Raw genomic sequence first — 24,983 nt, forward strand, 5'->3', positions numbered from 1 at the left:
GTTTGTTTGTTTTTTGTTGTTGTTGTTTTTGGTTTTTTTTTTCTTTTTCTTTTTCCTCCTTTTTTTGTGAAGTAGCCGGATTAATCTCTCTTTGTATAGTTAGAGAGAGGAAAAAAGTTTGGCTTGTATATTTTTATTTTTTTCTTGTTGAAATTTTTTTTTTGTATTTGTTTGTATCTGTTTGTATGCTTGTTATGTATATAATGTTAATAAAAATGTATTTGGAAAAAAACAAACAAACATATATCTTAAGTCATACAACTTACCTTTTCAAACTACTCAATCATGAGCTTTCCTGGACAGCAAACCACTTCAAAATCTGAGATATCTCTCTTGAATCCTCTTAGGTTCTTAAAGTGCCACCAATATTTACTATTATGGGGTGCTACTGTCATAATTCCAAATCCCATTTCCTATCTGCATTTAAGAAGTCAATATTTGGCAAAATCTACTAATACGTAAGTCGATCCATTACACAAAATTTCATTAATTTTCTTTCTTTTTCCCCCATAAGGAAATATCAAAAGATCACATTGGTAACATTTTTCAAATAAAGAACAAGAAAACACATCATAATTATCCAAAACCAGCTATACTTTAATCATACCTGCTCTTCCTTTAACCAGATTTTATATTCACTTTCTTAATATCTAATTTGCATTATTTGACTTACATAATTTACATGATACAGATTAAATCATTCCATATTTTCCCTTCATTTCCTTCCCAACCTAGGGAACCTCATTCTATATTTCCTCTGTTTATATTTGGGTCAATGAATTTTATAAAAGGTCTCTAGTTATCCCCTCCTCTTTTTTACTGTTACAAATATGTTCACTTTGTCATTATATCTATTTTCCCATGGTTTTATCAACTAATATTTAATGCTGCTTCTCATTGTGTGGCTATTAGTATACCAGCTGTTGCTAAGAGTCCAGTTTAATTCTGGGTACTGCTGCAAAACATTTTCCTTCAAATATCCAAGCTGCATAAATATTAGCTGAATATTTCATTGAGTACAGTCCTATATTCTTTTCCTTTTTTGCCTTTTCTTATAAATATAGCTGACTTTTCTTTAATTAATTACTGTGTTAATCAATGCCTTTTTAAAATAATGAGCAGCAGCCTGAATAGCTTTATGTAAATGAAATTGTCTGTCACAACTTTAACTGAATATGGATATATAAAAATAAAAACACATTTTTAATGGTGCTCAGATGCGTGAAATTTATGCTGTAACCATGAGATCAGCTTTATACTCACCAGCCATAACCCAACATAGAATTAAGCGTTCTGAATGTCACTGAAATAAACAGGCTTAAATGTGTACAAGTTTCTGTTGGATTATGGTCAATAAATATACCGTACTCACAATTTTTTAAGCCAGAGGAATTTAGTCTTCAAGTTTATTCCAGGGATCACTGCTCTGTACCTACCTAATTTGTTGTTTTCCTGTAATCCTGACTCTAAACTGAATTTAGACGTTCAATTTAAGGTGACAGCAAAGCAGAGAAGCTTTTTTACCCCATAGCCTGAAAGAATAATAATGCTTATAGAAGTATGAATTTAACCTTGGGAATGAGGTTTGACTCATTTCTCCCCTTTCCTAGGCTTCAGTGGATAACGAATCTCCCACAATCCCTCGCTGTGATAAGAAAGCAATAGAAGGGACTGCAAGTTGCAAAACCATTTTTTAAATCCCAATTCCCATGTCACACATTAATCCAATATAACCAATATCTCTTCTCCTCAACTATGGTCTCATCCAGACTTCCTTTGGTGTTGCATTTTGAGGCACAGTTCCATGCTTTAAAGTTTCATGTCCAAGCATCGTTGTTGTTGTTTTGTCCCGGTGCTTTTCCCGGGAAAAACCCACCCTTTGCTATCTTCTCCCCCCCATAAGGCATGCGACATAATTTATGGATGGTTCCCTCTTCATCTCATTCCATGTTGAAGTTGAATTTCTGCAGATGAAATGTCACATTTTAGTCAAAGGCGTAGCAAGGTGAGGTGGTACCCAGTGCAATTTTTTTTTGACACACACACACACACACACACACCACATTGCAATTCCCCCCCCCCATTTTTTAATTGATTTTCCAAATTTATAATGAATATAACACTCCAAGAAAAAAACACATTACAATCCTAAAAAGAAGAAAAAAAAGAAAAGGAAAAACAAACATATAGACACATATTACTTCTAAGACCTAATTTAATTTTCATGGTTAACTGACTTCCATGAATACCCCCTTACTGAGTTTCATTGAATCACCTTGTAACAGCTCTCCAATATCTTCTTTCTAATCAAATTAACTCCTTTGATTTACTATCTTTTTCTCTTTTCATAATTATCTAAATCCATAGTATTTTACATTTCATTCTTACTCTAATCCTAGGCCTGTTTGATACTTTCAAGTGACTTCTACTTATCTTATGTTTGGCTAAATAGTCTTTGAATTTCTTCCAATCTTCTTGATATTCCTTTTCTTTCTGATCGCGGATTCTTCCAGTCAGGTCGGCTAGCTCCAAAAAGTCTAACATCTTCATCTGCCATTCTTCTACTGTTGGACCCCACATTGCAATTTTTGGGAATGTTGCCCAGAGTTGTTGAGCTTTTTAGGGAGGGTACCCAAAGTTGTTAAGGTTTTATTAGGAAGGGTTGGCCATGAAACAGATACGCCCGCAGTTTGCGCAAATCCAACTGACGATCACATAAATAATGGCCATGGTGCCCACCTGGAAAGTGCCAAAACTGAGTTCCGACTGATAAAAAGCCCTGCCTATACCCATGCACACTTGCCCCAGAGCAGACATGTACAGCGTTGCACTGTAAATTGGTAGTGCTACCCACAGATTTCTCACCAATGGGAGAAGTGGGTATAAAATTAATACAATTAATGGTGAAAACTTTCTTGTGGCAAGTTTCACAGTCTCCTTTAGTTGCTGTATATCAGACGAGGCAGTAGTTTGCACGATCGGCGGTTGGATTTTCACTATCGGCGGGGGGTGCTGGCCAGCCGGGGGTGCGAGCACTGCCCACCAGGGGTGCCAGCACCACCCGCCGATTGCGAAAACCTGTCCGCTGATTGCATAAAACTGCCCACCGGGGATGTGAGCGCTGCCCGCCGGGGGGTGCCAAGCTGATCGCTGGGCGTATTTGTGCGATCAGCGGGCGGATTTTCACGACGCCAATCACTCCAATTGCAAAAATCCGCTCGACACGGGTGCAAGCACCACCACACTGATCCGCCCAGGGGGTTTTTGTCACCCCCCCCCCCGGGCATGACACCTGGGGCAGACCGCACCCCCACACACACCCCTTGCGTCACCCCTGATTTTAGTAGCTTGGAGCACTTTCCAATATCATTAAGCGATCGTTAAAACGCTAGTGTGAATGTACTTTCTAAACTGTCAGGTCTGAGTGCTGCGAGTTTAAGATGTGATGTGGCTGCTATTTGGATCATTTGAAATATGCTTAGATTCTTGGATCATATGTCTGTGGGGAGGGTCATGTAAACATGGCTTGGAACATCTGCCCCTCACTTCCCTCTCCCTTTTATGCAAAGAAAGCCTGTGTGAAGGATCATGTGAACACCGCTCGGGTCATTTGAAATGTGATGTGGACGCTTCCCGGATCATGCTGCTTGCAATGTGATGTGAACATTGCTCGAATCATCTGCCCCGATTGGCACAATGTCACTATTCTTAACTGTGTGGTTCTTGGCAAAGACTCCCCAGAAGGGGCATCAACGCAAACACATTTCATCCAAATTTGCCAACAAATGAAAAGTGATATGCCTTTGTTGGTTCATTCCAGTCAATGGGAAAGACATCTAAGGCTTCGAGAAATGACCACTGTCCACAGATCTGGGGTGAAGCACAGTGTCTGTCCAAGCCTCTGAGCGAAGGTAGCACACCCCTAGTGTTAATAAGAGGACAGAAGTGTCCTTCTGTTTTTTTAAAAAATATATATTTATTGACTTTTCAAAGATTATACAAAAAGAAAAAACAAAATATAACAAAAATACAAAAAATACAAAACTAAAACAATTTAAAAACACATAAAATTCCATTCACTTATTTTCTTTTAACTTACTTCCCAGACCTCCTCGTACCTCCCCTTTTTGTATCCCAATTCTAATTATTAGTTCAGCAAATCCTCACCATTAATTTTCACTTAATTTTCAACCTTTCTTTCTTTCCCACCCCCACCCCCGACTTATCTTATTCATTACAGCTGAAAACCACTTAATTTCTAACCAACATCATTCTAGCATTCACTAATTTTGTAATATTTCCCAAGATAGTCCTTAAATTTCTTCCAATCTTCTTCCGCCGCCTCTCTTCCCTGGTCTCGGATTCTGCCAGTCATTTCTGCCAATCCCATGTAGTCTATCACCTTCACCTGCCATTCTTCCAGAGTGGGTAGATCTTGTGTCTTCCAATACTTTGCGATGAGTATTCTTGCTGCTGTTGTTGCGTACATAAAAAATGTTCTATCCTTCTTTGGCACCAATTGGCCGACCATGCCCAGGAGGAAGACCTCTGGTTTCCAGAAGTGTCCTTCTGATTCAAGGGAGAAATGTAAGCTGTGCCTTTGATCTTTCCTTCCCATAGGGGACCATGGCTAAGAAAGTTGCCATTATCGGTGCTGGAGTGAGCGGGCTGACATCCATCAAAGGCTGCCTGGAGGAAGGTCTTGAGCCCACTTGCTTTGAGCAAAGCAGTGACATCGGGGGACTATGGAGATTCACAGTAAGTCAGGAGACTTGTTGCTTGAAAGGTTAGAACACTGAATGAATGTATCTTGGGAAGCTTCCACTCAGTGGTGTAGCGTGGGTTGTCAGCACCCGGGGCAAGGCAAGTAATTTGCACCCCCTAACCCGTGGATTTGCGCCCCCTAACCCGTGGATTTGTGCCCCCTAATCCTAACCCCCAGATGTTGCGCCCGGTGCGGCCGGCCCCCCCTGCACCCCCCACACTACGCCACTGCTTCCACTACAACCCACAGAGGGACACACCCAATTCGGATAGTTGTGTTCTGTGGCTAAGCTCCTTTTGACCTCAGCTGCCACCAATATGTCGGAAGGCACCTAGTTCTAAAAGTCTGCATCAACTGGTAGTTGTCTTCACCTTCGCCAGCACTCAAATTTCTGGCTGAATTGCATTGGTCCAGAAAAGAAGTGGCTGAAATTGTGTGCATAGGTGCCGGGACATTACACGGCAGAATATACTGCCAGACCCATCCTCATCCAATGTTGGTCACTAAGGGCCAAACCAGGTGTGAAATATGTTTTCAATAATGTAAATAGTTTCATGCCATTCATGTCTTCCACATGGGTGTAGCCAGGATTTTTGTTAGGGGAGGGGGCAGCCAAATTTGTCGAGCTTTCTTTTCAGGAAATCAAAGTTGTCGAGCAATGTTTGCGAGAGGAGAACTTTGTGCAGTGGATTATGCCCCAGCAGGCAGATCTGCCCATACGGCACACATAATCTGCCGCCTGAGGTAGAAATTTCATCTTGCCTTATGACAGAGCTGCTTTTCATCCTGAATTGTGCCAAAATAAAATTGGCTTGTCCCTCGGCAGTCACAAACCAAACAATGTGCTGATGGTTTAATAAATGCCCTCCACTTTTGCTGAACATAACTGGGTGGATTGTTTCACCCTCGCTCCTAGAACTGGAAGATCTGTGACCAATTGATTGTAGTCATGTGGATTATTTACCCTCTACTGTGCTTTTTGGAATAATGGCATCCTAGGAACACTGGGAGCGCCCCATTCTATTTCTTTATAGTATGTAAACAGCTTTCAACTGAGGATGAACTGGATTCCCTTTTGGGTGGATTTTTTGTTGTTATTATTGTTCAATACATATATCAAAAACTTGTTCAAAATGGCTTCTCTTGGAATATTTTTTATCCTGCTGGGGATGTCAGATGACTCATGGGTGCACTGGATTGCGTAGATAGGGAGATGAATGTTTTGGTTGTGACACCTTGCTGGGAATGCGTTATATCTCTATGGAGATTTTGAGGCCAATTGGGTTATTAGTCATAGCACTTTAATGGAGCCTCCATGTTCAGAGATAGTGAACCATCTGGCAACAGTTGATTGAGAAGCAAACAATTGTTGTTTAGTCGTTTAGTTGTGTCCGACTCTTCGTGACCCCATGGACCAGAGCACACCAGGCACTCCTGTCTTCCACTGCCTCCCACAGTTTGGTCAAACTCATGCTGGTAGCTTCGAGAACACTGTCCAACCATCTCGTCCTCTGTCGTCCCCTTCTCCTTGTGCCCTCCACCTTTCCCAACATCAGGGTCTTTTCCAGGGAGTCTTTTCTTCTCATGAGGTGGCCAAAGTATTGGAGCCTCAGCTTCACGATCTGTCCTTCCAGTGAGCACTCATGGCTGATTTCCTTAAGAATGGATGCGTTCGATCTTCTTGCAGTCCATGGGACTCTCAAGAGTCTCCTCCAGCACCATAATTCAAAAGCATCAATTCTTCGGCGATCAGCCTTCTTTATGGTCCAGCTCTCACAATGGTGAAGAGCTTTTGGCAAACAATGGTTAAGAGCTTTTGGCTTCATGCTATGTGTGTGGGATTCTGGGAGGCAGCTGATCAAGCAGAGATCTTCTTATTGCTCCCTAGGAAAAGGTGGAGGAAAACAGGGCTAGCATCTACAACTCTGTCGTCACCAATTCCTCCAAAGAGATGTCCTGCTTCAGTGACTTTCCAATGCCTGACCACTTTCCAAACTTCCTGCACAACTCCAAGTTCCTGGAGTATTTGCGACTCTATGCAAAGCACTTTGGTCTGCTCAAGTATATCAGGTTCAAGGTATGTTGATTTAATTCACTCAATACTATCTCCTGTTTCTTTCTGGGAACTAAATTTGGTATAATGTTAAGAAGACAAAAGAATCCATTAGCTTTAGTGCTAATTTAGTGCCATTTAGTGATGATGCTTGGACAATTCTTTTTCAAAATGTTTGATGTCTGTAGAACATCCACCACATATGGAACGAGTCCGCTTTTTTTCATACAGTATCAACACTTACTAGCAGTTACAACCACGTAGTCCAAACCCCTGCAGTGTAGTAATCATAACTAAAGCACCATGACAGAAGGCCACCCAACCTCTGCTTAAAAACCTCCAAGGAAGGGGAGTCCACCACCTTCATTTGAAGATGGCTATCATATCTCCTCTCCACCTCCTCTTATCCAGGCTAAACATACTTAATTCCCTCAACTGTTCTTCATAAGTAGTTCCTTGGTTTCCAGACCTTTGATCATCTTGGCCGTCCTCGTCCAGCTTCTCAATATCCTTCCAAAAGCCCTTCAAAAATTTCCCCTTCAGAACTTCCTGCTGTTCAATGAAGTGGGGAGTGAGGAACGTGGTGTCAGAGAGAACTGGTTGCAAAGTAATAGTGTCATTTTTTCTGGCTTATGGTAGACCACCGTCATCAGTTTAGAAAAAAGCCAAGATTACGCTACCACTGGCCAATGGACCATGGTCACAGAGACAGATGGAAAGCAGGAGTCATTCATCTTCGATGCTGTCATGATCTGCACTGGCCACCAGATAGAAGCATACACCCCAGTGGAGTCTTTTCCTGGTAAGGTTTCTTCAGCCTAACAGAGAGTTGAAACCCTGAACTTATTTCAGTTGACAACACAGCGTCTGGTTGGGTTTGTGAGGTTCAGTGACCAGGCATGAGGTCATGCTGGACCAACTAGAAGAGGCAAGTAAGGCAAGCATCCAGGGTGCCAGAATTCAAGAGACTCTTCTCACCTTAGTTATGAGCTTTCAAGGAGAGAGCTGCTGCTTGAACTTTTGGAGGAGGGGCAGCTTAACAGAGGCAGCTTAGCAGATCAACACCATTTCAGGGGGGGCGATAAGATCAAGAGTGTTCTGATCTCCACAATTGGCCTCAGCCACAGACAGCTGAAAGTTGGAGGGGGAGAAATGAAGGGACAAAAATGACAAATGCAAACAAGAAAAGGGTTTTGCAGTCAACTCTTATTGAATGTGCTGTAGTTATTCTCTGCAGGGGGAAGGGCTGGAATGAGCAAAAGAAAATTTTAGCTCAGCCCTGGGTAGGAATTAAGGTCCTTCATATGCCTGTGCAGATAAATATCCTCATTCCCTTGCCCTGAAAGGTAAAGGTAAAGGACCCCTGACAGTTATTTCCAGTCGCAAACGACTCTGGGGTTACTGTGCTCATCTCACTTTACTGGCCAAGGGAGCTGACGTTTGTCCGCAGACAGTTTTTCTGGGTCATGTGGCTAGCATGACTAGGCCGCTTCTGGCGAAACCAGAGCAGCGCACAGAAACGCCGTTTACCTTCCCGCCGGAGCGGTACCTATTGATCTACTTGCACTTTGATGTGCTTTCGAACTGCTAGGTTGGCAGGAGCAGGGACCGAGCAACGGGAGCTCACCCCGTTGCGGGGATTCAAACCACTGACCTTCCGATCAGCAAGTCCTAGGCTCTGTGGTTTAACCCACAGCGCCACCCGCGTCCCTTGCCCTTACATCCCCCACAATTCCACATGAGAAATCTTTTCCTATCTCAAATATATGTTTTTGACATGTCTCTTCATCCCCAGTTGTGCTACGTGGTGAAAACAAATCATGCATTGTTGCCTAATTTGTTCAACTTTTGCATATTTTTTCCCCAAATTCTGGATTTTTTCCCACCCATGTCAAATTTCCAAATGTATTTCTCTTAGCCAACTCACACTTGGAATTCCTAGGCCAGGGGTCTGCAACCTTTAAGACAAAAAGAGCCACTTGGACCCGTTTCCGAAGAAAAAAAACCTGGGAGCCCCAAAACTTGTCATTATAAAAATAACTTTTTTGTCACTTTTTTATTATTTCTTTGTTTGACCCCTCAGAATTACTCCTCCTCATAGAAATAAACGTTAAATTAACAAGTTACCTTTTTTTTGTGTGTGTGTGTTCTTCACTCCCCTTCAAAACAGTGACCAGCGTACATGCCCCTTACAATGTAGCGGGCGGGCGGGAAGGTGACGTCGGGACGGTGCGTGACTAACGCACGCACCGCCCCCATGCGGCGTCACAGCCAGTACAGCGCCTGCCACAGTGGGGAGTGTCGGGGCGCACAATGCGCCTCCTCCCCTCGCTAGAGCCACATGCGGCTCCGGAGCCACGGGTTGCAGACCCCTGTCCTAGGGGAAGGAGGGGATACATCGGATAGAAGATCTGGCAGAAAATGATGGCTCAGAGGGAGACATAATCAAGCTCACCCTTCTGCTGCCAGAAAACAAGCAAACCCTCCACAGCATAATCTCCACCGAGAACTACTACATGCAGCAGAAAGCTGACCTGAGCCATTGCCTTGGGTAGGGTTATGTACCCTTCTCAAGCTTAAGTATATTGAAGGGAGAGAAAGAACCTCATTAGCACCTGCAACATGTGATGTTTCACTGCTTTTTGAAAAGAAGTCTGCGTTCCAGAAGCATTTCCAGTCCTGGCGACAATGAAACTCACGGCCTCTTTTTTGGTCAAGATTTAGACGTTCAGCTTCAATTTTTTTTTAAAAACCTGCACTAATTTACCTGGTTTCTTAGGAAGAAAAAGAGATTTTTAAAAAACTTTTATTTTTATGGGTTTGTGTTAATTTTTTTGTTGTCCCTTTATATTGAATAATTTGCTACATTTGTAAAATGTAAGAGGTATATATAATATATATATATTTCTAACGTAAAAAAAATGAACTTTTTTCTTTTCAAGATTTTTTCTTAGAGGAGAGAGAAAAAAATATTTTTTTCAGGAAAATTTAAAAAAAGCATCAGTGAAAGCTCCTTTACTCCCCTCGCTTCCCTCCTTCCTGACCCTTTTTGAAGAGTGAATCAGCAACGTGTGATCTTGGAGTATGGATGGACACAAAGAGGACAGAATTATGTATGTTTTTTAATGCAGAGGTCCATGCTGTTCTTGTTTGGTTTTTTGGTTCTTACATGCAGGGGGCCAGTGAGTAAGGATCCAGAGGGGTTTTTCGTTCTTTTTCTTTCTTTTTTCTCTAGCGAAGGAGGAATACAACCAGAGTTTTGTATTCAGAATGTTGTGCAATATTTTGGAACAGGACATTGGCGTGTCTAGAGATTTAGTTAGTTAAAAAACAACAAAGGTTGATCAAATCTGTACAGTTTCTATTGTTCCAGATTTTTTAAAGTTTGTATTAAAAGCATGATATATAATAAAAAAAGAAAAAAGAAGAGGCCATAGTTAACATGTTTTTGTCCTTAGCATGCTCTTTGGATGTAAAATAAAAATAGGAATTAAAAAAACAACAACCATAGCGCCACTAGATCACTGACTCTACAAATATATACTGATTTAAAGTCATTGACTTTCACATTCTAAAAGGCTGCTTTCTTGTACTGCATACTGCACCAATGTTTGATCACAAAACGGGTAGACACTTGGCTAAAGCTATATTGTTTTTACCAGTTTTTTCCTCTCGTGAGAAGATATATTTGAGGGAATAGCATTCTTCCGCTGCAGATGAGCCAAGCAAAGTTTGTCTTGTACCTGAATGCTGTGATATCCCGATCTGGAATCTATCCAAAAACAACTTTTTTGCAACTATTAAGTTATTCTGCAAGTGCTGTAGCAACTCTTTGCTTCATGGCAGGTTTTGAAAAGTTCCGGGGAAACTATTTCCACAGCCGAAATTACAAAAACCCTGATGGGTTCAATGGGAAGACTGTTGTGATCATTGGAATGGGGAATTCGGCTGCTGACATCGCTGTGGAGATCTGCAGGAAGGCAAAGAAGGTAAAGAGGCTGTTTGGGGAGAGGGATGATGTGAAGATTTAGATATCGTCTTGATAGGCATGGATTACAAAATAAAATAGGTGGAATCCAACCTAAGGTGGACTTACCCACACGATGGCTGGCAGCAGGACCCACTGATTGAAGGAAGGAGCAAAGAGAGAGGAGGAGGAATGGGAAGAAGGTTTACAGAGGAGGATAAATGTAAACAGATATTGTAACAGTAAACGTTATTTTATATATACCCTGCCTGTCAGGAACTCAAATCCGCTTGCTGATAAAGTAAGAACAGCTAAGAGATCAGCAGCGGAAAACATTAAAAAGCAACTGAGCATACATATACAAAAACATATATCCTGGGTGCAAAATTGTTAGGGGCACAAGATTTCAACACCCCGTGCTACTTAAGTACAGCTGTTCTCTTCCATCACAGGGCTCTGTTGAACACGGCTTCCTCCTGTGAACCAGGAAGTGACCTCTCCAGACAATGAAACAACTCTTCTTGTCTTATCTCTGCGGCTGCAATCTCCTGGGTGATGCAGACGCTGTTAAGCAGTTGAATTTGCATGCATACTAAGTCCCTTTCCCTCTCTCCCCCTTCGCCTCTATGTGGCCCGGGACCCTTGCAACCCACGCTACACCACTGGATTTGTGAAGGAGAGAAGAAGCTTTGAGAGAGTTTTGGGGGCTCATCGGCTTCTCTTGCTGCCCCACAGGTTTTCCTCAGCACAAGGGGAGGCACCTGGGTGATGAGCCGAGTGTACGACAATGGCTATCCTTGGGACACCATCTTTCACACTCGCTTCAACGACTTGATCCGAAATTCTGTCCCTTGGTTCCTTTTGCAATGGATGACGGAACGGAAAATGAACCAGTGGTTTAGCCACGAGAACTATGGCTTGGTGCCTCGAAACAGGTATATAGTTCAGGCATAGGCAAACTCGGCCCTCCAGATGTTTGGGACTACAACTCCCATCATCCCTAGCTAACAGGACCAGGGGTCAGGGGTGATGGGAATTGTAGTCTCAAAACATCTGGAGGGCCGAGTTTGCCTAGGCTTGATATAGCTGGTCATTTTGCTTCAAAGGGGGGGGGGGTTGATCTGACCTGGGTTTGTTGCCAGGGTTATTGCAAGACACAACAAGAGACGAAAATCAGTTAGACGCAAATTCTGTCAGTCCTATGCTTCCATCCACCTCCTTTTTGAAAAGGCATGTGATCCCTGTGTTTAGACTGGGAAATCTGTGAGAAGAATTTTGCACCAACTGAGGATGCTACTACCTGTTGTGCCTCTGCATGGATCGCTGATGGATTCATTCATTCATAATTCATTCAGTCTCTGCATGGATCGCTGATCTGGGCTTTCCACCGTCCAGCCAGCAGAGTAAACCTAAAATAGATTCACAAACAGAAATACAGAAACTAGTCTCCTTTGAGGACAGGTGACCCTTACTTCTTATAAGCATTCTTATAAAAAGTACATTTTTGGGGGGTGTAAGTGTAACAGGTCCAGTCTGACTTCAAGTCAAGGAAAGACTGCCCTGCAAATTATTATTTTTGTTTGATTGTTTATGCAAATAGCAATGGGGCAGGGGGTGCACAATATATTGTTTGCACCCAGGCACAGTTATGGTTAGTTACAGAACTGTTCCTATAAGAAGCAGGCCTTCAGCCCCAAGGCTTAGAGAGAGCTATTTTTGTGTTCGGAGAGTCTGGGACATAGATAATGATGGGTATGGCATGAATGGTAGAGAAGGGAGAGGAGCAGCAGCTTAGGATTTGGCAGTCCCAGATAAGGTCTAAGCACACTAACTAAAAATAAATAAATCCCTATTTAATTGGCCATGTTTCCGGTTAAACCTGGTTGTGGTTGGGCTGCAACGTTTCTCTTGAAAGGTGAGTGCTAGAAAAAGCCTAGAGTGTGTTTTCTTGAATGAGGAAATAACGCACACCCGTCTCCAAGAGCCTGTGTGTTACGCATCCAGAATTCCAAATTTCCTGGACATGTCCAACTTGCACCAACATTTTGGGAAATGTAAGTACCGTATTTTTCCATGTATAAAACGCCCCCGTGTATAAGGTAAAGGTAAAGGTACCCCTGCCCGTACGGGCCAGTCTTGACAGACTCTGGGGTTGTGCGCCCATCTCACTTAAGAGGCCAGGGGCCAGCGCTGTCCGGAGACACTTCCGGGTCACGTGGCCAGTGTGACATCGCTGCTCTGGCGAGCCAGAGCCGCACACGGAAACGCCGTTTACCTTCCCGCTGGTAAGCGGTCCCTATTTATCTACTTGCACCCGGAGGTGCTTTCGAACTGCTAGGTTGGCAGGCGCTGGGACCGAGCAGCGGGAGCGCACCCCGCCGCAGGGATTCGAACCGCCGACCTTTCGATCGGCAAGTCCTAGGCGCTGAGGCTTTAACCCACAGCGCCACCTGCGTCCCGTGTATAAGACACCCCCTATTTTTGGGGACTCAAAATGAAGAAAATGGAGGGAGATTACCAAGAGTTGTTAAGCTTTTTTGGGGGGGTGGGGTGGAGGATTGCCCAGATTTATTGAACTTTTTTTGGGAGGGGAATTGACCCACTCCCCACCAACAGCCTCCAATCGCCTGCAGCAGCAGCCAATCGACAGCAGCCATTGCCACAGCCACCACTCACACACTCAATCACCTCTGACAGTCTCCGAATAGGCACAGCAGCCAATCAAAAGTCCCGCCAATCAACTATCCATGTATAAGAAGACCCCAAATTTATAACTTTTTTTTTAAAGAGAAAAACTTCGTTGAATGCACAGAAAAGTACGGTATGTGAAGCACTTTGAGGAAGCTATGAAGCACTATAGAGGAGTTGTGTTCCAGGGATTGCACCTGAAGCCAAAATTGCATATACAAGCAATCCTTGTTTTACATGTGGGTTCCATTCCAGATGTAGGGATGCGGGTGGCGCTGTGGTCTAAAACAGAGAGCCTAGAGCTTGCTGATCAGAAGGTCAGCAGTTCGAATCCCCACAATGGGGTGAGCTCCCGTTGCTCGGTCCCTGCTCCTGCCAACCTAGCAGTTCGAAAGCACGTCAAAGTGCAAGTAGATAAATAGGTACCGCTCTGGCGGGAAGGTGAATGGCATTTCCGTGCGCTGCTCTGGTTCACCAGAAGCGGCTTAGTCATGCTGGCCACATGACCCGGAAGCTGTTGGGGACAAACGGCAGCTCCATTGGCATGTAAAGCGAGATGAGCGCTGCAGTCCCAGAGTCGTCCATGACTGGTCTTAATGGTCAGGGGTCCCTTTACCTTTACCTCCATTCCAGACACTTCACCCTTCGGTGGAGCGCATATAACCCCATTCAGCCCCATTCCACCCCTGCCCCTTTTCATGAAGTTGTAGGGACGCCTGCCCTCTTTCCACCCCTTTTCTATCAATTTTTACTATCTCCCCCCCCCCCACGAAAAGTTAAATGCACTCAAGTAAAATGCACATAGGTTGCTGGCTTACTGTATTATTGGTGGAGAATAAGAACAGTGTTATCCCTTCCGGTTTCTGAGCATGTTTCTCCACTCTCATTTTGCCTTCCAGATCCCTGATGAAAGAGCCAGTCTTCAATGACGACTTGCCTAGCCGTATCCTCTGTGGTGCGGTGATGGTGAAACCACTCGTCAAGGAGTTCACCGAGAGCTCCGTCATTTTTGAAGATGGAACTGTGGAGGAGAATGTGGATATTGCCATCTTTGCAACAGGCTACACTGTTGCGTTTCCTTTCCTGGACAAGTCAGTGATCAAGGTGGAAGACAATCGGGTCCCGTTGTATAAACACGTCTTTCCTCTTCATCTGGAGAAGCCAACGCTGGCTGTTATTGGCCTCATCCAGCCCCTTGGGCCTATCATGCCCACTGCAGAGCTGCAAGCTCGCTGGGCGACCAGAGTCTTTAAGGGTAAGATTCTGGTTCTGATTATACAGCACCTCAGTCAGGGTGCATAGTACAAAAGAACAGTTCCTTGCCTTGAGGAGGTTGCAATCTAACATTTTACAATAGAGTAAACAAAATAAGAAGCAGAAGGGGGTGAATGCGGAGGTAAACAGGAAATAACAATTACACCTTTGGTGAAGCATTGTTTTGCTTTGCCTTGCTACTCATGTAGTTTGGCAATTTTCAAAGTTAGGATATCAGATTACAGTGGAACCTCGGGTTGCGAACGTGATCCGTGTGGGAGGCATGTTCGCAACCCGAAGCATTCACAACCTGCAGCGCCACATCTGTGCACATGTGTGACGCAATTCGGCGTTTCTGTGCATGCGTAAAGCACAATTTAGTGTTTCTGCGCATGCGCGAGCGCCAAAACCCGGAAGTAAGCCGTTCTGATACTTCCGGGTTTTGGCGCATCCATAACTTGAAAACGTGTAACCCGAAGCATCTGCAACCCGAGGTACCACTGTAATTACACATTTGACATGTCCCCAAATTTAAAATTTGGATATTTTGATAGTTCTTTGATTATAAAATCCAGTTTTGCTGTTGAAACACGAGTTGTAGGCACACATAGTTTAACATCAAAACAGACAGCCAAAGACACCATAAATCCTGATCAAAACTTTAAAAATCCAATATCCAAAATCTGGGTAGCTTGATCATGGATTTGTAATAATAATGGTTATGACAATCAGCATTTATATAAAGCTGCCCAAGAACTGCACATACATTATCTTGGCAATTGCACCTACAGCTTTCTGAAATGGGTCGATGTTGTCACTGTACCACTACAAACCAGCAGCTGTAGATGAGAGATGAGTGGCTTGCTTAAGTGAGATTTGAACTGAGAGCCAGTGTGGTGTAGTAGTTAAGAGCGGTAGTCTCATAATCTGGTGAACCGGGTTCACGTCTCCGCTCGTCCACATGCAGCTGCTGGGTGACCCTGAGCTAGTCACACTTCTCTCTGAAGTCTCTCAGCCCCACTCACCTCACAGAGTGTTTGTTGTGGGGGAGGAAGGGAAAGGAGAATGTTAGCCGCTTTGAGACTCCTTCGGGTAGTGATAAAGCGGGATATCAAATCCAAACTCTTCTTTTAAGAAAAAAAATAATGAGATTTGAACTGGGAACTCCATCAAGCACAGACATCTTCTCCCAGCCTTGGGATGCCTACGTGGGCACTAGGGGAAGGGAGAAGGAAATTGGGTGGGACAATATGTGGTCTTTCTGTCTTTCAGTATCATGGGGTAGATAGACTCCAAGGCTGTGAAGCAAGAATTGGCTGGTGGGAAAAGTAGAGGCACTTGGCCAATGGCACTTGCTGGGGAAGGAATGGAACTCGTTTACTTCTTGACCTGTTAACGGGGTCACGGCCAAGTTGCAGACCTGTTGCAGACCTGCAACTGTTGGAATGGCAGTTGCGTCTTGAGGCCCCAAGCCAGTGCCCCATGAAATAACTACACACGGACACAATTAAGGTTGATGGGTAAAATTAAGGCCACAACTTTATTGATTGCAAATTAAATGTGAGTGGTATTGGCATAGGCATTGGCTGAAGACTATAATGGACTACTGCCCCAGTTGACAGAGTCTATGGTAAACCCATTGGGGCAGCAACATCGGGGTTTTGCCCGACAGAAGCTTACCAGTGTGGCATAGTGGTTAAGAGTGGTAAACTCGTAATCTGGTGAACTGGGTTCGCTTCTCCACCCCTCCACATGCAGCTGCTGGGTGACCTTGGGCTAGTCACACTTCTTTGAAGTCTCTCAGCCCCACTCACCTCACAGAGTGTTTGTTGTGGGGGAGGAAGGGAAAGGAGAATGTTAGCCGCTTTAAGACTACCTTAGGGTAGTGATAGAGCGGGATATCAAATCCAAACTCTTCCTGTGATCCTGGCATGGCCCTAGCCCATCAAGTGGACTTCGGACGAGATCCAGGACCCCCAGATTCCTTTAATGGAATACCTTTTGATCATTGAGGGGCAGGTGATGGCCACACCTCCCCTACACACGCAAAATTAAACCAATGCCTAACCGCCAAACCTGGAAAGTTGTGATGATTGCTAAGGGGGTAGGCAAAAAACCAAGTGGCCAGTGCCAATTTGCCAGATGGATAACAATTCCTACCCGGCCCCTGTCCCAAGACAGGCGACTCACACAAAGTCCAAAGCAAGGCCAAGAACCTACACTAAGGGTGGGAGGGCGGGTGTTCAGCAGTGCCAATCAAGTGCCTAGGGCCCTCTTGCACTGATGCTTATATAATTCCTTAACCACCACCCCCCTTTCCTGATTGGCTGTGACCCCTGATGCCTATTTAGAGAAATGAAACTTAGACCAAGAAACAAAACCTACTTAGTCAGGGGTGTGTCCAGGGGCCCAGTCTCAAGAAGGACCTCCTTCTGAGGACGGTCCCATCTCTGATGGCTTAGTCTCTTGGGGACGCCTCCCTCCACTATGATTTTATGAGGGTTGAGGGTTTTTGGCTGTTCTTTTAGCCAGATTGCTCCTTATAGCATCATTCAGTAAAACAGTGGGTCCACCTGTTGCACATTAAAACCAAAGCACTTTTATGTGCCGTAGATCTCTTCTGATTCGCTCTGGTGCATTTTGAATGAGCCAGATGTTGTGGCTGTGGCAAAAGGGGTCAAACTATGATTTCAGTTGGCTGTGTTGCTCTGTGCACCTTACATTGCTTGTCTCTTGGTTTTCTTCCTCCTGCTCCCTTTTCCCTCCTGGCAGTGATAAACATTTTGACTGGGATCTCGTTGAGATTGGGACTTGTCAATCTGTAAAAGACAACATGCGTTGATGGTGCTGCGTAACTCATTATATTCGCTACACAGGTTAAGAAAAGCATTCCAGTCTATGGTCAAACCACAACATACATTTTAAAGCACTTGGCTCCCCCCCCCCCAAGAATTGTGGGAACTATAGTTCACCCCTCACACAGCTCCAGTTCCCAAGATTCTTTGCAAATGTAACTGCTTTGCAGTATATTAACTTTCCATTATCAGAGTTAAAGAAATCAGTAATAATATTCTGGAGCACCACTTTATTAAAGCGAGGAAAGCTACACATCATTCTTATTAAAGATGTAAAGTGGTACCTCGGGTTACATACGTTTCAGGTTACAGACTCCACTAACCCAGAAATAGTACCTTGGGTTAAGAACTTTGCTTCAGGATGAGAACAGAAATCGTGGTCCCGCGGCACAGCAGCAGCAGGAGGCCCCATTAGCTAAAGTGGTGCTTCAGTTTAAGAACAGTTTCATGTTAAGAACAGACCTCTGGAATGAATTAAGTTCTTAACCCAAGGTACCACTATATATAAAAGCAAAATAGGGTTGCACACCACCCCAGTCTCTGGGTGGTGCGAGATTCCAGGGATTCTAGGAATTTAGGCTCCGTGTTTCCTTCTGGGAATGAGACACAGTGGTGTCTTTAGGATATATGGGTTATTTACACTTGCATTTGCACCCTGAGATCTTGCAATAAAGGGTGGTATATAAATCAATCAATCAATCAATCAATCAATCAATCAATCAAACAAACAAACAAACAAATAACCTTAGCCTACAATGGAGAGGTTGATTAACACCCCTAAAGGGTCTTTCTTTCCCCATAGGGAAGGACTTCAGCCTCTCTGGCTTTTCAGCCTTCCGCTTTCCTATCACTATCCGGCACACAGCCCCCTCTCCTTGCTTTCTTAATAGTTCATCATCCCAGGCAATGACCTCGTCAGAAAGCTAGCCTGGCTTATATTTCAAGACTTGTTGGGTCCAGGCATTAGAAAGGTCTGGCACCCACAAACTCATAAAGAATAGATTGGGGTGGAGGGTGGTGGGATGAGAAGCTATGAAAAGAAGTGGGGCAAAAGAGCTGGTCTCCACTATCATGACTTCCTCCCAAGAATATATATTGTAGACATGACCTTAGCCCCAACTCTTAATCTTTTTAGGGCTAAGTTTGCTGCCTTCAGAGAGCACTATGGTGGCTGACACCACCAAGAGGAACGAGAAGAGGATCAAATGGTAAGAGAAACATCCAATGCTTTATGGTTAATATCAGCTCCAGATCAGATGATGATGATGATGATGATTTATACCTCGCCCATCTGGCTGGGTTTCCCCAGCCACTCTGAGTGGCTCCCAACAGAATATTAAAAACATGATAAAACATCCAACACGAAAAACTTCCCTAAACAGGGCTGCCTTCAAATGTCTTCTAAGAGTCAGATAGTTGTTTATTTCCTTGACATCGGATGGGAGGGCGTTCCACAGGGCGGGCGCCACTACCAAGAAGGCCCTCTGCCTGGTTCCCTGTAACCTCACTTCTCTCAGGGAAGGAACTACCAGAGGCCCTTGGAAGTGGACCTCAGTGTCTGGGCTGAACGATGGGGGTGGAAAAAGAATATAGTACTGTTTTTGGGGGACAGGAGGCGGGCAGGTGTGGAGGATTCCCTGGTCCTGAATGGGGTAACTGTGCCCCTGCAGGACCAGGTGCGCAGCCTGGGAGTCATTTTGGACTCACAGCTGTCCATGGAGGCACAGGTCAAATCTGTATCCAGGGCAGCTGTTTACCAGCTCCATCTGGTACGTAGGCTGAGACCCTATCTGCCTGCAGACTGTCTTGCCAGAGTGGTACATGCTCTGGTTATCTCCCGCTTGGACTACTGCAATGCGCTCTACGTGGGGCTACCTTTGAAGGTGACCCGGAAACTACAACTAATCCAGAATGCGGCAGCTAGACTGGTGACTGGGAGCGGCCGCCGAGACCATATAACACCGGTCTTGAAAGACCTACATTGGCTCCCAGTACGTTTCCGAGCACAATTCAAAGTGTTGGTGCTGACCTTTAAAGCCCTAAATGGCCTCGGTCCAGTATATCTGAAGGAGCGTCTCCTCCCCCATCGTTCTGCCCGGACACTGAGGTCCAGCTCCGAGGGCCTTCTGGCGGTTCCCTCCCTGCGAGAGGCCAAGTTGCAGGGAACCAGGCAGAGGGCCTTCTCGGTGGTGGCGCCCGCCCTGTGGAATGCCCTCCCACCGGATGTCAAGGCGATGGACAACTACCTGACATTCAGAAGACATCTGAAGGCAGCCCTGTTCAGGGAAGTTTTTAATATGTGACATTTTAGTGTATTTTTCATTTCTGTTGGAAGCCGCCCAGAGTGGCTGGGGAAACCCAGCCAGATGGGCGGGGTACAAATAATAAATTATTATAAATTATTATTATTAATAGAAGGGTGGACAACATAGAAATTTATTAAAACAGGAGGGAGGAGAGTATCAATTGAAAGAATTTAAGGAATTATCAGGGAAATTAACAACATGGATACAATATCAGCATTTGAATGAAGTAGTTAAGAAAGATAGGCTATGAGGGCTTGGGGAACAAATATAGATAGCTTCCATCTGCCAGATTCAAGATGAATGCCCCCACCTCCGCTTTTCTGCTACAGTGGTACCTCGGGTTACATACGCTTCAGGTTACATACGCTTCAGGTTACAGACTCCGCTAACCCAGAAATAGTGCTTCAGGTTAAGAACTTTGCTTCAGGATGAGAACAAAAATTGTGCTCTGGCGGCACGGCGGCAGCAGGAAGCCCCATTAGCTAAAGTGGTGCTTCAGGTTAAGAACAGTTTCAGGTTAAGTACAGATCTCCAGAATGAATTAAGTACTTAACCCGAGGTTACCACTGTACTAGACTTGTTCTTGCCTAAATTATGTGCTCAAGATAAAACCATGAAATGCCTTCTCCGCCTCAGATATTGGTGTGATTGATGTCTTTCTTCACATTCAAAGGTTTGGCACCAGCCGCAGCCAGTCAATCCAAACGGATTTCATTGAGTATCTGGACGAGCTTGCTGCTCTCACAGGAGCAAAGCCAAACCTGTTGAAGCTCCTGCTGAGAGATCCCAAGCTGGCCGTGACCATTTTCTTTGGACCCTGCAGTCCATTCCAGTTCCGCCTGATAGGACCAGGGAAGTGGGCTGGAGCCAGGAACGCCATCCTGACCCAGACACAGCGGATCATCAAGCCCACAAAAACTCGAACAGTGGGCAATTCCTCGAGTAACGCTCTGCTCTCCCTGCTTAAAATCCTTGGCTTCCTTGCTCTCTTGGTTGCAGTTTTCCTATCCATTGGTCAGCGCTGAACTCTACCCAATGATGCAGCAATGGCAAACTGCTGCTTTACTGATGCCTGCTTGCTCTTCAATGCATGTATAGGGGTCACACAGGGCCAACTTTCCACTCTCAAACTTGTGTCCCTCTTAGGGTCTCCTGTTTCCGACAAACTTAGCAAATGGAAAGAAGGAAATGTCTGGGAAACAATGAAACAGGAACATATAGGCAAATCTGTCAGTTTCGGTTTCTCTCGATTCCTCATGCTTTCCTATCAAGTTTACTTTGCACATTTCCCGATCAACTTGCTTAAAAAGAAAAAGTGTCTCATGAAAATTCATCAATGTTTTTGTGAGCATTCCTCCTAATACATTTTTGCTAGGAATTTTCCCTAATGCAGTTCATTTTGATATGCTATTTTCACAAATATGTGCATTTGAATGTGCACCTTCTCCCAATGGTGTTGTTTTCCAACAACAACAACAAAGTGAACAAAGAGACGTATATTAGGAGAAGTGTGAATGTTGAAGGATAGCTGTTTCAGGACCCACAAAATAGGTACATTTGCCTGAAAATGTGAATTGAATGGGCTTCACTCCCATTTCTAATGTGAAGTCAGGAAAACACACACACACCAGGGAGAATGGGCTGGTAAACCAATTGGCTAGGCCAGCAAGGTCTTGTGCCTTTTGGGTGCAACTTAGAATTGTAGCTTTTATTTTTTAGAAAAGTATGTTTCTGGTCCTTTGAAGGGACATTTGAACTGTGTGGTCTATGTAAGGCTTGAGAGAGTCAGTGAGGGTGAATCTCTTTAGTGCTGCTTCCCCCTTTCTCATGAACCCCCTGCCCCGAGCTCCAGTTACTCATTGCACCTGTGCCACTAAAACCCTCTGCATGCCTGACAAATACCTAAAATGCAAGAGTTTACAAATAAATCGTGCGCAAAGAAACAAAACTGTATGTGTTTTTAATCACTCATTTAACACTGCCATTCAGACCAGTGCATCATTCTGTTCTATAGGAGCTGAGCCCCTGGTTCCTTCAAGTTTATTTCATGCTGAACATCAAGGGATATGCTTTGTTACTCTTGCTATGAAGACAGGGCTCCCAGTACGTTTCTGAGCACAATTCAAAGTGTTGCTGCTGACCTTTAAAGCCCTAAACAGCCTCGGCCCAGTATACCTGAAGGAGTGTCTCCACCCTCCATTGTTCAGCCCAGACACTGAGGTCCAGCTCCGAGAGCCTTCTGGTGGTTCCCTCACTGCCAGAAGCAAAGTTATGGGGAACCAGGCAGAGGGCCTTCTTGGTAGTGGCTCCCACCTTGTGGAACACCTTCCCATCAGATGTCAAAGAAATAAACAACTACCAGAGTTTTAGAAGACATCTGAAGGCAGCCCTGTTTAGGGAAGTTTTTTTTTTATAAAAAAAAGTCTGATGTTTTAATCTATTTTTAATCTCCTGTTGGAAGTTGTCCAGAGTGGCTGGGGAAACCCAGCCAGATGGGCAGAGTATAAGTAATAAATTATTATTATTATATTATTATAGGGCTTGATAGATGGGTTTTATTTATTTGATGTGTTATATCACACTTTAAAAGGTAAAGGTAAAGGGACCCCTGACCATTAGGTCCAGTCGCGGATGACTCTGGGGTTGCGGCACTCATCTCGCTTTATTGTTATAATAATAATAATATTTTTTTATTTATAATTTTATATAATTATATAATTATATATTTATAATAAATAATTTTATTTATTTATTGTTACTGCAAAGCAAGGTAGCAAACAGTATAATTGATCTGATATCCCAGTCTTCAAGGGCAAGACCAGAATGAATTATCCATGTTTCTTTATCCTTTTATAATAGGTATGTGAGGGAGGAAGAAAAAAAGGGGGGCTTAAACAGCCTGTTCTCTCTCTTCAACTCCCCCCCCTCCATTTTTCCTTCAGTCATCCTATGAAAAGAGATGTGGGGATCAAATTTCATTTCATGCATTCAAATGCAGATCTGAGTAGACGTTTCTAGAGGACAATTGCCATTCTCGGATAGAAGTAAATTCCCATCAATTCACTGACATTAGCATTACAGGTTGGACATGGGTTGTTGGGAATCCTCTGCTGTCAATGTAAAGCTTAGTTCCCACTCTTAGATTTACCGTATTTTTTGCTCTATAAGACTCACTTTTCCCCTCCTAAAAAGTTAGGGGAAATGTGTGTGCGTCTTATGGAGCGAACGCAGGCTGCGCAGCTATCCCAGAAGCCAGAACAGCAAGAGGGATTGTTGCTTTCACTGTGCAGCGATCCCTCTTGCTGTTCTGGCTTCTGAGATTCAGAATATTTTCCCCCCTTGTTTTCCTCCTCCAAAAACTAGGTGCGTCTTGTGGTCTGGTGCGTCTTATAGAGCGAAAAATACGGTATATACTTTTGACTTCCTTAGCTTACTAGAATAATGCAAAAGTAAATACTTCTATCAGTGACTGATAAGTAACTTTAGAATCACTTTCTGGGCGGGGGGGCGGGGAGGGCAGAACAGTGTAGTTAGTCCAGTTTTTGTACATACTGAGGTACTATATTACAAAGGGCTTAGTACAAAGGTCAAAGTGTGTGGGTTTTCTTCCACTTAGAATTCTCCATTTTTGCCCATCTGTAACATTGCCAGACACCTCCTTTCAAAGCTAAAACCTGATATTCTCCTCCCCACCCAGCCGGGAAACAAATTCTTGGCAGCTAAAGGAGCCTAGTTTGGGGCACTTGTGAATAAAAGAATGAGGGTACAAGCAGCCAATTCTTAGTTTTGCACATGAGGAACTAAACATTCACATTCCAGAGATGTTGCTGTGTTAAAAGTGTTGAAGCAAAACTAACTAAAGGTACCGCTGGCACCTTAAAGACAAACATCTGAAAATATCTCATCAGGCATTCTTAAAACAACAATATCCACCCAATGAAGTGGAAAAAGAAACATATCAATGAGGCAAAACAGGTACTCAGGACAAATCACCTAGAACCAGAAGTGCCATAACTGTATCTCCATGTTTCACCATCTCCTTTTCCCTATATTTAGATCATCTGCCTCCTCTCACACATAAACAACTCCATCTTTAAAGGTAGAAAGTAATTGGTATGAATTGGCCGGATTTAGGTTTGATGAGGCCTAAGCTACTGAAGGTAATGGGGCCCTTTATATGTCCAGCTGTCCTTTGTCAACAACAAATTGTCACACTTTTGTGCATCTTCCATCCTGATGTGTTTTATTCTCTCAGAATTGCGAGTTCTGGTCTGGTATATTTGTCTTAGTATGGGTATGCTCAATTGCACCCACCTGGAGAGGGTGACTGGAGACAGCAGAGGACTTCAAGATGACAATGTGCATTGGCCTGTTTGTCTTGCGCTCAAACAGATTAGTAAATCACCTTTAACAGAACAGACAGTAATGAAAGAAAATACAGTGGGACCTCAGGTTACATACGCTTCAGGTTACATACGCTTCAGGTTACAGACTCTGCTAACCCAGAAATAGTGCTTCAGGTTAAGAACTTTGCTTCAGGATGAGAACAGAAATCGGGCTCTGGCAGCGCGACAGCAGCAGGAGGCCCCATTAGCTAAAGTGGTGCTTCAGGTTAAAAACAGTTTCAGGTCAAGTACGGACCTCCAGAACGAATTAAGTACTTAACCTGAGGTGCCACTGTAAGTGCAGGGCTTCTGTCCAATTGCAGTATTTTAAAAACAAAGCAAGTGGAACACCAACAGTGACACATCATGAAATGTGACATAGACTGCCTGCTTCACAGCATGTCCCCATGAAGACTAACTCGGGGAAATGATACTACATGCATGGGGAGCACCAAGAAGATCAATGTACACTCACGTCCATCTCCAGCATGAAAACTGCAGCTTTTCCTTTGATTTAAATTGCATAGACCAGAAGGTACTGGGGGAGGACATATGCTAAATTTTAGAATACACACATATGTACAACCCAGCTAAGTCAGATGGTGTTAAATTATTTCCTGGTGGATCAGATTGGCTCTGTTAACAACAGGAAACACTATATCAATGTTAGAAAGTGTGACATTGGATTACTAAGACTAAGTACAATGACA

The 24,983-nt window shown here is 44.0% G+C and overlaps 1 protein-coding gene and 1 long non-coding RNA gene across 4 annotated transcripts in view; one reads left to right on the plus strand and one right to left on the minus strand.

The window, feature by feature from the left end:
- The window catches only part of LOC309371916, a 15,048-nt gene extending 13,532 nt beyond the window's left edge, over window positions 1–1,516 (minus strand). The window contains exon 1 of the long non-coding RNA XR_014169348.1: window positions 1,373–1,516. This is a non-coding gene — a long non-coding RNA (uncharacterized lncRNA). The remainder of the gene's footprint in view (window positions 1–1,372) is intronic.
- The window catches only part of LOC309371837 (dimethylaniline monooxygenase [N-oxide-forming] 2-like), a 23,648-nt gene extending 1,812 nt beyond the window's left edge, over window positions 1–21,836 (plus strand). The window contains exons 1-9 of one of the 3 annotated variants that reach the window (XM_081914903.1): window positions 3,787–3,911; window positions 4,621–4,758; window positions 6,654–6,842; window positions 7,458–7,620; window positions 10,665–10,807; window positions 11,521–11,720; window positions 14,373–14,728; window positions 18,718–18,790; window positions 20,562–21,836. In XM_081914903.1, coding sequence (XP_081771029.1) covers window positions 4,627–4,758; window positions 6,654–6,842; window positions 7,458–7,620; window positions 10,665–10,807; window positions 11,521–11,720; window positions 14,373–14,728; window positions 18,718–18,790; window positions 20,562–20,913 — 1,608 coding nt within the window. In that variant the 5' untranslated portion in view covers window positions 3,787–3,911; window positions 4,621–4,626 and the 3' untranslated portion in view covers window positions 20,914–21,836. Of the gene's footprint in view, window positions 1–3,786; window positions 3,912–4,600; window positions 4,759–6,653; window positions 6,843–7,457; window positions 7,621–10,664; window positions 10,808–11,520; window positions 11,721–14,372; window positions 14,729–18,717; window positions 18,791–20,561 lie in introns of those variants that run through there. The other 2 variants (XM_081914902.1, XM_081914904.1) reach the window with 2 other exon arrangements.
- The last annotated feature ends 3,147 nt before the right edge of the window (window positions 21,837–24,983 follow it).

This window comes from Podarcis melisellensis (assembly GCF_964234715.1).
Source record: "Podarcis melisellensis genome assembly, chromosome: 6".
Lineage (NCBI taxonomy): Eukaryota > Metazoa > Chordata > Lepidosauria > Squamata > Lacertidae > Podarcis > Podarcis melisellensis.